Genomic DNA, 15,673 nt, shown 5'->3' on the forward strand with positions numbered 1-15,673 from the left:
CTATTAGGATTAGAACCAACACTTGCTTTCGGGCGAAAGCTCGGTGGTCTAGTGGAGATGACGCCTGTCCGGTGATCAGGAGGTCGTAGGTTCAAATCCTGCTCGAGTATGTATACGCCCATGATTTTTTTATCATGGCTACTACTAAAAACACTGATCAATTCAGTGCTTATTTACGTCGATGTAGGGCAATTTGTCAATCAGTTGCAATATATAAAACTAGTTTTATCAACATTTAAAGATAATTCATTGCATTTGAACCAAGAAGAAACTTTACCTAATTCAAAATTAAGGATGCGGATAAGTATCTGTGGATTTTATGTGAATAAAATATATTTGTATCATCTGCAAACAAAATGTAAGTTAATATTGGTGAAATATCAATTATATCATTAACATAAATAAGAAATAACAGAGGGCCTAAGATAGACCCTTGTGGTACTCCATAATTGATTTTTAATCTCCTGGAGGAACGTGAATCAAATTCAACATATTGCTCACGGTTAGATAAATAATCGATGAACCATAGCAGTGGTATTCCTCGAATTCCATAGTGTTTTAATTTGCGAAGAAGAATTTTGTGATCAATAGTATGAAATGCCTTACTCAGGTCCATAAAAATTCCAACAATATGTTCCTTATTAATAAAAGCTTCAATTATCTTATCACAAAGTTGAGTAATAGCGTAATCTGTAGAGTGTTTTTTCCTAAATCCGAATTCATTCGGAATGAGAATTTCATTTTCATTTAAAAAAGAAAATAGTCTTTTATAAACAATTTTCTCTATAATTTTTGATATGCTTGGGAGAAGGGATATTGGGCGGTAGTTTTTTAGTTGTGTGTGATCGTCTTTTTTATGGATGGGAATCACTTTTGCGATTTTCATTGAGTTTGGGCAGCCGCCAGAACTGAGAGATATGTTGAATATGTGTACTAGTGGGGGTGCGATAAAATGAATAATCTGTTTAAGGAGATAAACACTTAAACCATCATAACCCGAGGACTTACTGCATTTAAGGTCTTTAACAATGGTAACTATTGTATGAAGTTGGAGAGAATAAAAAAGAAATATCAAATGATTCAGAAAAATACTGTATGAAATTAATATCGGTTTCATTTATGGAAGATGCTAAATTTGATCCTATATTAATAAAATACTCATTAAAAGTATTAGCAATATCACTTGGGTCCGTAATTTCATATCCATTTTCAATAATTTTAGAACGGATAACTTTTTTTTTTATTTCCCAAAAGATCCTTTAGTATCTTCCAAATTGAGTTTGTATTGGATCCTTTAGATTCAATATTTTAGAGGGCAAAATATCAATATTGTAATCACCCATAAGATAAATATATTTGTTTTCACGTTAAGAATATATTCTAATGTTTCTAAAAACAAATCTATTGAACTGCTAGGGGGTCTATAAATCACTCCAATAATCATATTTTTTTGAAGTATTGCTTGTAAGCTCTACGAATATATTTTCTGTTCCTTCAATGTGTATATCATTTCTGTTTTTGAAGTGAGAGAATCATGAATATATAAGGCGACACCTCCTCCTCGTCTGAATCTGCGATCGTTTCGTAAAATTTTATAGTTATCGATATTAAATACGGGGGCAGATTTTTTTTTTTTTTTTGGTAACCAAGTTTCTGTTATTCCCATTACTGAAAATTGAAAATTATTAATCGAAGACAATAATGAATCAAAAGAATCAAAATTTTTGTTCATACTTTTGGCATTTAAGTGAAGCAGACTGATATGATGTTTGATATTGTTGTAATGAAGATCAAAATCATTATCAATACTAAATTTTTCATTGAATTCTTCAACCGTATAATAATCAGAATGATAAACAGCTATTTCTCTGTCAATACCGGATTCATTATCCATATTTAATGAAATTCTTTTTTTTCCTAAATATTGATTAAGGGTCCGTAAATAAAGACTGCTGCACAAGTTCATTGTTGACAAAACGTGAGTACATGTAGTATGTGTTTGGCCGTGAGGTTGGGTGCAGTGAACGAAAATAATAGGTGCGCGAATAGGTGCTAAGCTACAGAGAAACTGAATTATAAAATACATTTTATGCATATATGTTGCACGTGTGGGCGGATCTGGTATCCGACCATCGACCGCTTGGTGAGAAAGGGTGGGAAATGGTTGGGGGGGGGGGGCGTTGAAACAGGGAACAGAAATGAGTAGTAGATAAAAAAAAACAACAGCAAACAAACATAGCGAAAGAACACTGTAATAATAGTTTTGATTGTCTTATCGCTGCTTAAAATGAAGACACTCGCACATCACGCATCAATAACACACTAACACTCACATACATCAAGGTATACATATAGATTAGGTACAAAACCAAATTATGAAAAGACGTCAATTTTCGCTTCTTAAATGAAGGTTTCCAGTTTGATGGAGTTGTGACGTTTTTCACGAATACCTGTCATTCCATCCCCATTTCAGTGCCATTTACTCCCTCATCTCCCCATCTGTCATTCACCTCTTCTTCTATAATGCCTCTTGTAAGAATAAGCACACATAATGACAAGAGTTTAGGGAAGAAAATAATGATATTCATTTATGTCAAGTTGAAATATAAGCATGCAGAATGAATGTTACTTGTTCTATTTTAAAACCATGGCAAATATAAAAGTGATCGGTGAGTGAGCAGACCACAGAAAGAACTGGCCCATAAACGTATCCAAAATCACAGGTGAGGTTCTGTACGCGAGACACATTTTCAGAAGCCTAGGCATCGAGTTACACTTTAAGACCGAGTTACACTTTAAGACCGTAACATCCGTCTCTCTCAGCTTGCTCCTCCCTGCTGCCACTCTCAGACTGTGGTTAATGGCACTCAAGGGAGAAAGAATGGTTATAAGAAAAGAGAACAGTGGTTCGATTAGGAGTGCAGATCCTCTAGGAAAGAATATTTTCAAGCTAAAGAAAAATTTAGATCGAGCAACAGCGAAGCTCATAGGACGGAAATGGTTAAAAAAGGAAGATTGCATAGGCGGTTTGTTCGTAAAAAGAGATATGTTTATTATAAATCTTTGCATACTTAACTTCGCACTCTAAAGTCCAGTAACCCTAAAGATTATTGGAAGTTTCTAAATGTTAAAGGTAAGACAAAGGGCTCTTCTGTCAAAATACCCATAGACGATTTTGTGGAGCATTTTCAGGATTTGGCTAAAGTGAACTTCATTGACTCAAATCATGAACAGTTTGATACAGGTCATGCAAGTGATATTAATAATCACGAGAATTAAATAGGGAGATATCAAAGGATGAAGTTGTTAAGCAGATAAAAAGGCTGAAGATTGATAAAGCCCCAGGTGCTGATTTAATTTTGAATGAATTGTTGAAAGGTAGCTCTGACTCTTTAGTGGAAATAATTGTTAGGTTCTTTAATCTTGTTCTTGAAACTGGTTTGATCCCTTCTGATTGGTCGATAGGAATGATTAAACCTTTGTATAAAGGGAGAGGCTCACCAGAGTCTCCTGATAATTATCGAGGCATTACATTATTAAGTTGTGTTGGAAAACTGTTTACAGCTGTCTTGAATGAGCGTGTAGTGAATTTCATTGAAGATAATAAGTTATTAGGGGAAGAACAGGCTGGTTTTAGGTCTGGTTATTCTACACTAGATCATATTTTTACTTTACACTGTATTCTTGAATGGTACTTGAGAGTTAAGAAAAAGAGGTTATATTGTACATTTGTTGATTACAAGAAAGCTTTCGATCTGGTTGATCGATTATCACTTTCGTCTAAGTTACTTAATAACAGTATATCTGGGAAAATTCTCTCTGTGATTGTTAATTTATATAACTCAGCCAAGTCCTGCGTTTTTCTAAATGGTCAAAAGTCTAGCTTTTTTGAGAGTAATGTTGGTGTAAAACAAGGGGAGAATCTCTCTCCTATTCCCTTTGCTTTGTATTTGAATGATTTTAATGATTTTCTTCGAAAAAGTTATAAAGGTCTAGATAATCTTTGTTCTGACATTAGAAATTCATTTGGAATGGAATGGATTATTATATTGAATTGTTTTCTGTTTTATATGCAGATGACACTATTGTGCTAGTTGAGAGTCCGCAAGAGCTCCAACCAGCTCTTAATTCTCTTCTCGATTATTGTCGCATGTGGCATCTCACAGTTAACACATCTAAAACAAAGATTTTGATTTTTTTCACGTGGTAAGATTAAAAATATTCCAAAGTTTATGTTTGGTGGTGAGGAGTTAAGTATTTGCTACGATTATACTTATTTGGGTATTACTTTTAATTATAATAATTTATTTAAGAAGGCTATTCATTAACAGGTTTGCCAAGCATCACGGGCTTCCTACGCTATGAAAATGAAATTGGAATCCTTATGTCTACCACTTGACTTACAATTACAGTTGTTTGATCAATTGGTCCTGCCTATATTATTATATGGATGCGAGATTTGGGGATTTGAAAAGTTAACACAGATTGAAAATTTTTGTATAGTTTATGGTGAATTGGGGAGATATAAATTAGAGTATATTGTTGCAAGTCGTATGCTTATGTTTTGGTATAGGATAGTTCATGGAAAGCAAGGTAAACTGGCTAGCATAATGTATTCGTTTTATTTTTCTCTTTTTGAAACTGGTACTTACATCCTGCCATGGCTTGGGAAGATTAAAAGTATTTTTGATAGTTTAGGATTTTCATACATTTGGGATAACCAAGCACAAGATATGGAGTTTTCTGTTTTTAAGAAAATTGTGTTTCAGAGGTTGAATGATACACGCCAACAAGTTTGGCATAACGATATAAATGTGAATTCTCAATGTATTGTGTATCGAATATATAAGCAAAAGTTAGTGTTTGAAGATTATTTGGTGCACCTTAATCCATGTGAAAGGATTTTTTTTTTTTTTTTTAGATTTCGATGTTTAAATAATAAGCTCCCTATAGTGACTGGAAGGTCGGCAAATATTCCTCGAGAGGATCGAATATGTGAATGTTGCTCCCTGAATCAGATCGGGGATGAATTTAATTATTTGTTTCAGTGTCCAATATTTGAAAATGATCGTAAACAAGCCATGACGAAATTTTTTTTGGAAACGACCTAATGTATATAAAATGGATCTTTTATTTAACCACTCTACGCAAACAGTGATGTTGAAATTAGTAAAGTTTTGTAAGGTAATTGTAGATTATTTTGATAAACTTTGAAAAGATTTCCTCGTGTGTGATTATGAGCACTTATACATTAACCCTGTTAGAGGGTGATGATTATTTAGCTTGCATGTATTGCAGGCACAGTGCCTGTTATAGAAAGTAGATAGTCTGATGTATTCGTATATTCATCTCTATTCCATGTACATGTATATATCTTCATTGCATATTTAGTCTGTCATGTAGATTGTTATTCTTGCCAGTTTGTATCTTACATGTATTTATTTTTACTCACATACCCCAGGATGGTGATTGAGTTAATAAACTAAACTAAACTAAAACTCGCGACTGTGCTGCCCGTGTGTGCTGTACTTCTTGCCTATTCTTTCCTTGTTTAGAGCGGTGAAATATCAAATTTGTGCTGCAATATGGAAGGTTCTGATTCCTCATATGCATCGAGTTCCTCTGATTTATCAAATTATACACCCGAAAGCGCCTCTGAAGAAGACAGTTCAGCAAGGATCGATGATAATGATTGGACCAGTCCCACTAGTTCAAATTCGTGTGGGGAGGGAACATCCACCCAGAAGCGAACGAAAAAGTATACAACAATACATTAATTGTGTTTTGTAACTGTTATACATGACGTTTGACAGTAGTTATTGATTAACTAGGAATTGATTTGTCTGAAGATTACATAGAATGAAGTAGAAATAACCATTTAGGCATACTTCCATTTTCAGATTTTGTACGCGTGTATCTATATAAGTGATTTTCAAGTGAGAAAGTTTCAAATATGATGCAGGCTTCCAACGAGTTGAAATATATGATCTTAGCTATTTTACATTATCAGTGCAATGAAAATAATGAGAATGTTACTCATCTTTCTCATCAACATTATTATCATGATGGTGAAATACTTATACCATACAATATTTGTAAATACTGTATCTTTTCTTGTTTCGTATAATTTGTCAGGGTACAGCGGAAGAAGAGAGCCAAAGCACCGAAGCGGACATACTCAGGCAAAGTGAAGACATCCCATCCCCCAAGGTGAGATGTCTGGACACTTTCCTTTGTTTATGACAATCACTTCTCTTTTTACTTCTCTTGAAATTAGAGGTTGTCTACAGAGTTTAGCTCTTTGTGCTTTATGTTTCACTGTCTTTCTCAAGACTAGGATACGATAAGATCGACTTTCATTTTGTTGCATCATTTCAGAAAATTCAAATCATACGATGATGAAGATACCAGCATGCACAATCCTCCTCCTTTTGCACATGAACACTGCACTGGTCCACAACTTCCAGCAAGCACAAGGCAGCAGATCCAGAAATTTTCGACTGCTCTTGATTTTTTCAAATTGTATTTTACTTTATCCATTGTTAAACAGATCTGCGACTTCACAAATATGTATGCCGATGCCCATAAAGATGAGAAGAGCTCATATACTTGGAGAGACATAACACCAGAAGAATTTTACCAGTACTTGGGTCTCGTCATCTTTATGGGCATTGTGCGGTTATCAAATGTCCAGAACTATTGGTCAACAAGTCCATTGTATAATTTTCCCCTATAATTTTGTATTGATGAAAGGATGGTAAAGTCCAAAGGCCGATCTGGGATTAAACAATACATAAAGAACAAGCCTGTGAAATTTGGTATAAAGATTTGGGTAATGTCAGAGTCACAGTCAGGGTACACTGTAGACTTTGACATATACACAGGGGACAAGGAAAATGGAAGGGTAAACAAAATGAACGCGGAAAAGGGCTTGGGTACCAAGTTGTGATGAAGTTGTGTGAATCCCTCAAAAAGGATGGACATAGTGAAAACTTTTGACTAGATTTGGACAAAAAGTCCATGCGTGTCCGCTCCGTTCACCGCTCCGCTTTGTTTACTTTCCTATACGCCCGACTGGCCACGGGCTCCTCGTAAGAGCGAGACGGGATTGCTCCATTGTTGGAAATAGGGGTAACCGTATCATCACATGCAGCGCACCTTTGTCACCCGTCTCTCCCGTAGACCATACGAGCACACACACACACACACACACACATTCCACATAATATGTAAAATATGATAAAACACGTACGTAAAGTTGAAGTTTGACGCTACAAAAGTACACAATCTTACCGGTTACCAATGCACACTGATGATAAATAAAGTACATAGTTTTGTACGTGTGGGACTATACGCAGCTAAGCGTTTACGCTACTTTCCCACTGCAGAACAAAACGATTTCGGGATTTTATTTCACCAGTTAAATATACTATCCCTCATAAATGACAAAATTTTGTCGTTATAAGAACCATGAAATCATATATCTTATCTTCATTGTCATAAATATTCTACTAAAGAAAGAAACTGGACACAAATCCGTCGATTCACCGAGTCGAAGCAATGGTTATCGTCAGCCTCTTCGCGCGGGAATGCCCAAGAGTTACTACTCCCCCGAACTGCGAATGGAATAGTCGCATTACGTCATAGGCGGTTTTCCTCCATTTGGAGGCATTTTACATTTTATGCAAAACTTTTCAGGACAAAAGTGCAACGAGATCTTTTGACCAATCGCAATGAGTTTTACATGGTGGTCAAGCTTAGTATATGCTCTTTCTAAAACCGTTCGCCCCAAGTCGATACGTGCCTGCATTCTCGAGTTATGGCCTTTGGCGTGTGGCAGGTGCACGTGAACTTGCTGGATTTGGAATCATTTCCCATAGACTCTTGCCTTAAAAAGTGAATGCGTAACAATTTTGAAACAAAAAGTGCAATATGACTATTGCCCCTGTCATAAACTTTTGAATGTCATCACATAGCAGACAATTTCCGCTTTCAAATGATACTCGCCCCAAGTGAAAAAGTTAACTGGAACAAAGAGATTTTATTAGAAAAGCGAGACATTGTCATATTTTGCCCTTGCAAATTACGTGTTATAGCGACGTACGCGTATGCACACGCGCGGAAAGGTAGCAAATGTCCACTAGTTTTCATTATGATCACATTTATTTTGACAACTTTTTCACCACCGACTCACTTCTCGAAGATCTGACTAAAAAGGTTTCTTGGCCTGTGGGACTACGCAAAAAGGGAGATTAGGTTATCCAGCACATTCAAAGGTTCAAACAAAGAATGGAACAAAACAGCCAAAAGAGGAGACAATGAGGTGGTACAGGGAAGGGGAAAAACTTGTGGTACAATGGAAAGACAGAAGAGTAGTTACTATTATGACAACAATACATAATGCTAACGGTTCGGATACTGTGAACAGGAACGTTAGGGTAGGGGGAAGATGGGAAAAATTGAAGTTAGGCGTCCATTTGCAGTTCGGGATTACAATAAATACATGGGGGAGTAGATCTGTCTGACCAACTGTTAGGAAAATTTCACTGTCTACGGAAAGTGAAATGGTGGTGGTAAACCATATTTTTTTCATCTTGTTGATGTTGTTATTGTAAATTCATACATTATGTTTCGTGCATGTGCAGTAAAATACAATATCACAGCCTTGACACGGAAAAATTCATTCGGTCACCTTGCTTTTCGTGAAGAATTGGTTGAACAGTTAATAAAGAAAATTGCAGTGCAAGAAGATGACACAGATCGAGTCCATCAATACCAGCTTGATTGTAGGAGTTGTAAGAGAAACTGCAAGTGGTGCTACATGACAGAAAAAAATGATGAAGGGAAAGGAAAGGAACGCAAGGTTCAGTCATTTTGCAAAGTATGTGATGTTTATTTTTGCCATTCCTCGAAAAGAGATTGCATGAGATTGTCCCATGAATTTGAAAATAGACACATCCTCAATGAAATACTGTCAGGGAAATAATCAAATTTGCTATTACATGTACTTTCTACACTCTTATAGTACAATGTATTATATATATATATATATATATATATATATATATATATATATATATTCAAGTGCATGATGGTTTTCTACGAAAGCGATCAACTTTTGTAATCATATTGCATGGATAATGTGACTTCAATATGTGTTGACCTTTTTTATGAATTTTTGAATGAGTTCTTTGTTCATACATGTCATAATGCTGTTCCATTTGTTTCCTATTGTCATTTGAAATTTGCATGGCATATCTATACTGATAAAAACACAGAACACACAAGAATATTATTGTGGTCTGTGTTTTCATTCCATTACAGGAGCCCTTTTGTTTCTTCAGTTCAGTCTATCAACCCACGCTTGATTCTTCTTCCAAATATATCCTTTCAGTTTGCATATATAAATCACTTATGAATGGTCAATATAAAATAATTTCAATGTTATGTTGTCATATTGTTACTCTTGTTGAGATTTTAGAGGAGCATCAAACTTTGCTATATTTCCATACTTTTGTTAGTAGTTTTTTTTTTTTTTTTTTTTTTTTTGCTTGCAATGTGACACAGACTGATGTCTTGTAAACTGTGTCGCCTTTTCTGACAGATGTGTATATTGCAGATGAGCTCAGTCCTTGTAATGCAAGCTGAACTTACGTGTTTGATTATACTGGATCCCATTATTGCGTACAGATGTGACATTCATTTTGTAAGTAAAAGTGTGGATATTGCCAATTATCTACATGTATATACAACCTATATTTATGTATAGATGCCTGACTCCGTTTTTTTTTTTATGCAGTGTAGATATACTGTACTCACAAATGATTTTGGTTTATGGTAATCAATGTAAATTCAGTGATTTCTATTTCTGTTCATGATGTATCAAAAGTGACAGAGAAGTATTGGAATAAATATGATAAGGTCACCTTTAAGCTTCTGTTTCTGTATTGCGTTTTTTGATGTTGTTATCTTCAGTTGAAGTATAGATCATGAGAGGTGAGAGTGACATCGAAATGAAGTGGAATCGCTGATTCAGACTACATTTCTGCTTTTAATTTCGTCTAGAAATATGAATAACCATGAAATATCAGCTCAAAGTTTGGTCTTTGACTTCCTCATTAATCAAGAAATGATAAAATAACTACTGTATTTTATCCCCAAACAACCCTGTCATTATATAATATCGTACAATATTCTAAATTTCTTATGTATCGTATTGTTTAACCATGAATATCAATGAGGTTGATGATGTCATGTGAATGTTTAATAATCTTTGGGGCTCATTAACATATGAATATTCAATTAACTTCAATATGATATATACAATAATATATACATGTAGACTAGAATACATGACACAATCATTTGAATGCAAAGTGCAACAAGAGGGCCAAAACTGAGTGCAGTACATTGTATTTAAGGTTACAGCTCGTTTTTCCAAAGGTTCGTTATTCCGAAAGTTCGATATTCCGAAGATTTGTTATTTCGAAGGTTCGTTGATCCGAAAATGAAATAGGGTTTGTTATTCCAAAGGTTCATTAATCGGAAAATGAAATGAGGTTCGTTATTCCGAAGGTTCGTTAATCCGAAAATGAAACAAAGCTCGTCGTTCCGAAGGCTCGTTACGGACCCTATATCACTTCGGATCAACGAACCTTCGGAATAACGAACCCTATTTCATTTTCTGATTAACGAACCTTCGGAATAACGAACCCTGTTTCATTTTCTGATTAACGAACCTTCGGAATAACGAACCCTATTTCATTTTCGTATAAACGAGCCTTCGGAATAGCGAACCCTATTTCATTTTCGGATTAATGAACCTTCGGAATCACGAACCTTCGGAATAACGCCACAAAAATGTTCGGATTAACGAACCCTTTTTCATTTTCGGATTAACGAACCTCTAGGTATAGGAAATTTGTGTATTTCGGATTAACGAACCCTTTTTCATTTTCGGATTAACGAACCTCTAGGTATAGGAAATTTGTGTGTTTCGGATTAACGAACCTTCGGAATAACGAACAGCACCCTATGACGGTTAAGGCTTCAAGTTTTGTAAACACGTACACTCTAAAAACATCCGGATCAGTCTGACCCGGAAAAGGGTCTGTTGGGGCCACACTCCGTTCCGGGTCAGAAATGACAAGGAATGGGGTCAGATATGACCCAATTCAGAGTCATGAATTGGATCAGGGTGACCCCATTCCAGGTCTTTATGACCAAATTCCAAGTCATTTTTACCTGGAACGGAGTGTGACCCCAACGGACCCTTTTCTGGGTCAGTTCTGATCCGGATGTTTATAGAGCGTAAACTTTACGTATACAAGTACATACACTGTATTATGTAAACGCCGAATTATTGAGATACGTATAGTACCGGTAAGTTGTGATTGCCAGGAATTATTCAGACCTTTGGTTCTCGACGTATGTTGCCAGTAACTAAAATACAATAAAGGTTGTGTTCATCACCCCCCTTTTAGATTCAGTTTGTCCGTGTATTGTGAAACCCAAGACCCTTAGAGGGATAGTAGAGTATTGGTGGAGATGAGGATTGGGCTTTTACCTTTTTGCGAGATATAAAGAAACCACTTATAAGATAGTACAGAGCATACCATTCTACGAGGAAGTCAAAGTTCATTTGATGAAAGTCTGTCTTGGAATGACTGAGACATCAAAACACAATGTCAAACAATAAAGTGATCGTATTAAAAGGTGAGTCTCACCTTCTGCTCTGTTTCGGATATCCCAGCCATTTCAAAGCCAATTTTCATCAAATAAACTTTGAACTCCTTTTTAGGATTAGATATCCTCTTTCATATTTCATAAGAGGTTTCTCATTATCTCACAAAAAAAAAAATGTTAGAAATATAAAGTTATAGGTCTCAACGATAACTACACAACCCCTTCAAAGTGAAAACGGGTGCACAATCAGGCACGCCAATTTTAAAATCTAAGTCACAGGTCAATAACTATTTCCTTTCTTCCAAAGTCCAAACACCACCATTTCAGAGTGGAGTAATCCAACACCTAACTCCAAACAAAGCCAAAGAGAGGTGCTGGATCTGGTCATCATCATTATGCTCGACGTTATTTCACAACCAGTAACTTGACTACCTTCTCTCCTGGATACAGCAATTAGCTCTGAAGCACTTTGACTACAGGTAAGAAAGACATTTTCCTTCTCGTTATATTCTGAACAAATGTGGAGTATGATTGTGATTATGTATATGAATGATAGAATGTCATGACTAGATTGCTTTTACACCTAGATCTGGTTTGAGTATTTATGTCACAATTAGAAGTAGCAATGAGAACTATACTGCAAGAGAATGAGTAACAAAAGAAGAAGGAGATGTCAATGTGTAACCCATGTGTGGGAAAACATATCTACGAAGATCTGGAAATGATTACGTTGCATACAGTCATAATATTATATCTGTTTGTTTTAGGCCAAATGTTTACAGTTGAAACAGCTAATATTCAGTGCAAGGTACAAGCTGAGCTCAAGTTGCATGTGTGAACACCACCCATTTAGTATTATGCCATCGTCATGCAGTAAGAGCTGCACGTTCACATCCCATTTGTATAAAAAAGAGAACTGTCAAGTTGTAACAAGTAAAGCAACAGAGCTGCATATGAGTCCTTGACTCAGCCACTTCTATAGGCAGTGGTCAAACACACGATACCTGGAGACTAGATATGCACAATCTTAATCATATTTGGCTTTCTTAAGAGACCGTGTTTGCAATCACAGGACCACACGTATTCTAGCTTTGTCGTATTCTCCTTTAAGTTTCAGGTTGTCGGACCTTTGTGTGAAGCGAATGAAACAACAAGTTTCTGGTCATACTCGAATTCTGCTCGTAAATGTGTTGCAGTTAAAAGAAACAATGCAAACGTCATAATCCATAACGTCAAATCAAAATTGTGGTCCTAATTGGCCATTCTTGAATGATTAGTAAATAGCTATTCTACCTTCTCTTGCGCTTCAGTTTTTATTCGTTTGTGAGGACGTTAATTTATGGAATTTAGTTCTGCCTGTTGTAACACTTGTTCTTGATTTTGCATTGATACAGTAATAATGTACATTACACAAGAAAATATTGTATATATGTAAAGGCCCCAAGAAAATAGACCCCCCTAAATTTTTTGGAAGTTTCTAGATACATGCATTTGTATAAATAGGGAAATTTACCCTCACAAGTTTATTTCACCCACCCCTGAAATCAGAGTGGAGTTTACCCAGTCTCTTCAATTTCTAAGAAAAATGCCTTCATCACGATGGATGTGGTTTTGAGCCCCACACTTTCATCCCTGCATCCATTGTGACTAGACGTGGCATTTTCCTTTCCTTCAGGTAAGAAATCTTACTTCTACTTCCGTTCAATTATTCTAAATCATTCTTTCTGACGGGTAAATTTGTTGAATTCTATGATGTTTAGTGTTGTGTAGTTGAACTACATGGTTCCTCCTTCAGTAAAAGAGGAATTAAGACCAAAGATGATGTTCTCAGCGAAGTTACTGAATAATTACTTATTATTGTTTAATGCCATATATGATTGCTTGTTTGCTTGTTTATGATGTGCTAGTGACCATATAAGTATTAGTGCTTGTGTCATTATTAGATTTCTGTAGTGATTTAACAGTATTCATTATTAAAGATGTAAAATTGCTACTTAAGCTGATTTAGTTTCGGATTAAGTTCCGCTAGTGCGAGTGTGAACAAGCCATAGGCTGTGCCATCCCGTGTAGAAAGCAGAGTAGAATGGTGAGTGTAAACACTCTCCTAGCTGGTGCGTCGCACCAGAGTCCACTGACCTTATTATTGATACGGCTCTCTTGGGATTGAGTGTAAAGTGACTGATATATATGTTATTCTGACTGAAAGCCTGAATGCCTTAACGTGTACTAAGTGTAATTACGTGGATACTTGGTACGATGCTTGTGGAATAGTAGTGTAGCATTGTACAGAATAGAAACAGTGACGGATGATAATAGAGTACATTTATTTGTAGATACATGTAGAATAGAGATAGAGACAGAGGGTCGGTATGAACACAGTTTGGGTGACTCATGCAGCGACCTCCACGCCTTATCGGCCAGAGCGCCGACCACTAGCTCTCTGGACGGTGTGTTTATAGTTGTGGTCAGTGTCTCTCTCACTTTCCCAGCTCCTCAGTTCCTCACTTTTTGGTCAGTTCCTCACTTTGGTATAAAGAAACCAAAATGGAATCATTCAGGGATCGTCCCCAAAGTTTGGTCTTCAGAGCAACTGCTCTTGCATTTTTGAAATACTTTCGCTTTTGCCTGACGGCAGGGATCATCTCAAATGTTGTTAAAGTTTATGTTGTAAAAGATTTTACAGAAGCGTTTGGTTTTATATCAGAGGAATAAAATACAGAAACGAGCTGGAAAGAGAGAGAAAACCTGGCTTTTAGAGAAATAAAGGAAAACTAAAGAACTCAGATTTGTTTTGCAGTGTATTAAGACTACAGGTTTTCCTTCTTGCTTTTAAAACAATTCTTGCCAAAGAAGTGAATACATTCCAGGTTTAGGTTTATTTAATCATTGACTGATTTATTCATCGATACAAACAGAGATTAATCAAATGATAGGTAGTTGCGTTATTTGATTAAATCATTAACATTTTAAATGACTGGTTAAGGTAAAGCTATAGATAGCTTTATTAAAGGAGAATCTTACAGTTAATTATGCTTACTACAGAGGAATAATAAGAGTGATTGTTATGAGTAAGTGTTATAATTAACCTTTGATTTTCGAGACTCTTTGAGGTATAAATCGAGCATCATATTGAGCAAGGTAAATTATCAATTACACTGATGAAGAATTACGTATTCATATCAGCAAACTGGCATGTGTCATTCACATTGTGTTGATGAGAAGAAGTGTTTGATAATTATTTTGATTGTGATTAATATGATCATTGAAACTCGGTATGATTTATACCAGAATAAAGAGAGACACTTTCATCCCTGCATCCATTGTGACTAGACGTGGCATTTTCCTTTCCTTCAGTACACAGTTTTTAAACACCCCTTGCCACATCGGGACGGGTGTAACATATATATATATATATATATATATATATATATATATACCATGTGACGAAAAGGAGGCTCACCCATTCAGCCGTCCTTAAAAGATAAAACTGTTCTTCCCTGGGGTCCCACATTCACCTAACAAATTAATATACACAAACATGAAAAAAATTACAATGAATGCATTGACAAAAACAATAAATTTACAATAACGAAAAGAAAAAAGAAAACATGAGAAACAAAATATACGCTATGGAATTTACTGTAAATCTATTCAGCAATCCACAGTGTAATGTCGCACTTTAATGTTTTATTTATCTCATTTTGTCAACTCATAATTAAACCATCTATAATCTGTCTCTGGATAAAGCATGCACACCAAGGGTTGGTTTCTCGCCACTGTAGTTAAGTGGGATTTCTAGCCAGTTATACCTTATAAAAAGAGTGAAACATTACAAATACAACAGTGAAGATTTTATCAAAATTGGATAAAAGTCAGTGAACAGCCTGGTGAAGTTGTGAAACTGGAGTTTCGCTATTTTCTGCTAAACAGTTGCCGTACAGTTAATATGAATATGCAAATGAGCGAACTGATTATGTCATCACCTCTT

General features: G+C 35.7%; 1 protein-coding gene across 1 annotated transcript; it reads left to right on the plus strand.

Moving 5' to 3' along the window:
• Positions 1–4,581: 4,581 nt before the first annotated feature.
• Positions 4,582–9,993, plus strand: LOC140241141 (uncharacterized). Its single transcript, XM_072320902.1, has 5 exons — positions 4,582–4,593; positions 6,136–6,210; positions 6,743–6,904; positions 8,289–8,438; positions 9,976–9,993. Exons 1-5 carry the CDS (start codon positions 4,582–4,584, stop codon positions 9,991–9,993), a joined length of 417 nt encoding a protein of 138 aa, XP_072177003.1.
• The last annotated feature ends 5,680 nt before the right edge of the window (positions 9,994–15,673 follow it).

The sequence above is a fragment of the Diadema setosum genome, chromosome 17 (genome assembly GCF_964275005.1).
Source record: "Diadema setosum chromosome 17, eeDiaSeto1, whole genome shotgun sequence".
NCBI classification, from domain to species: Eukaryota; Metazoa; Echinodermata; class Echinoidea; order Diadematoida; family Diadematidae; genus Diadema; species Diadema setosum.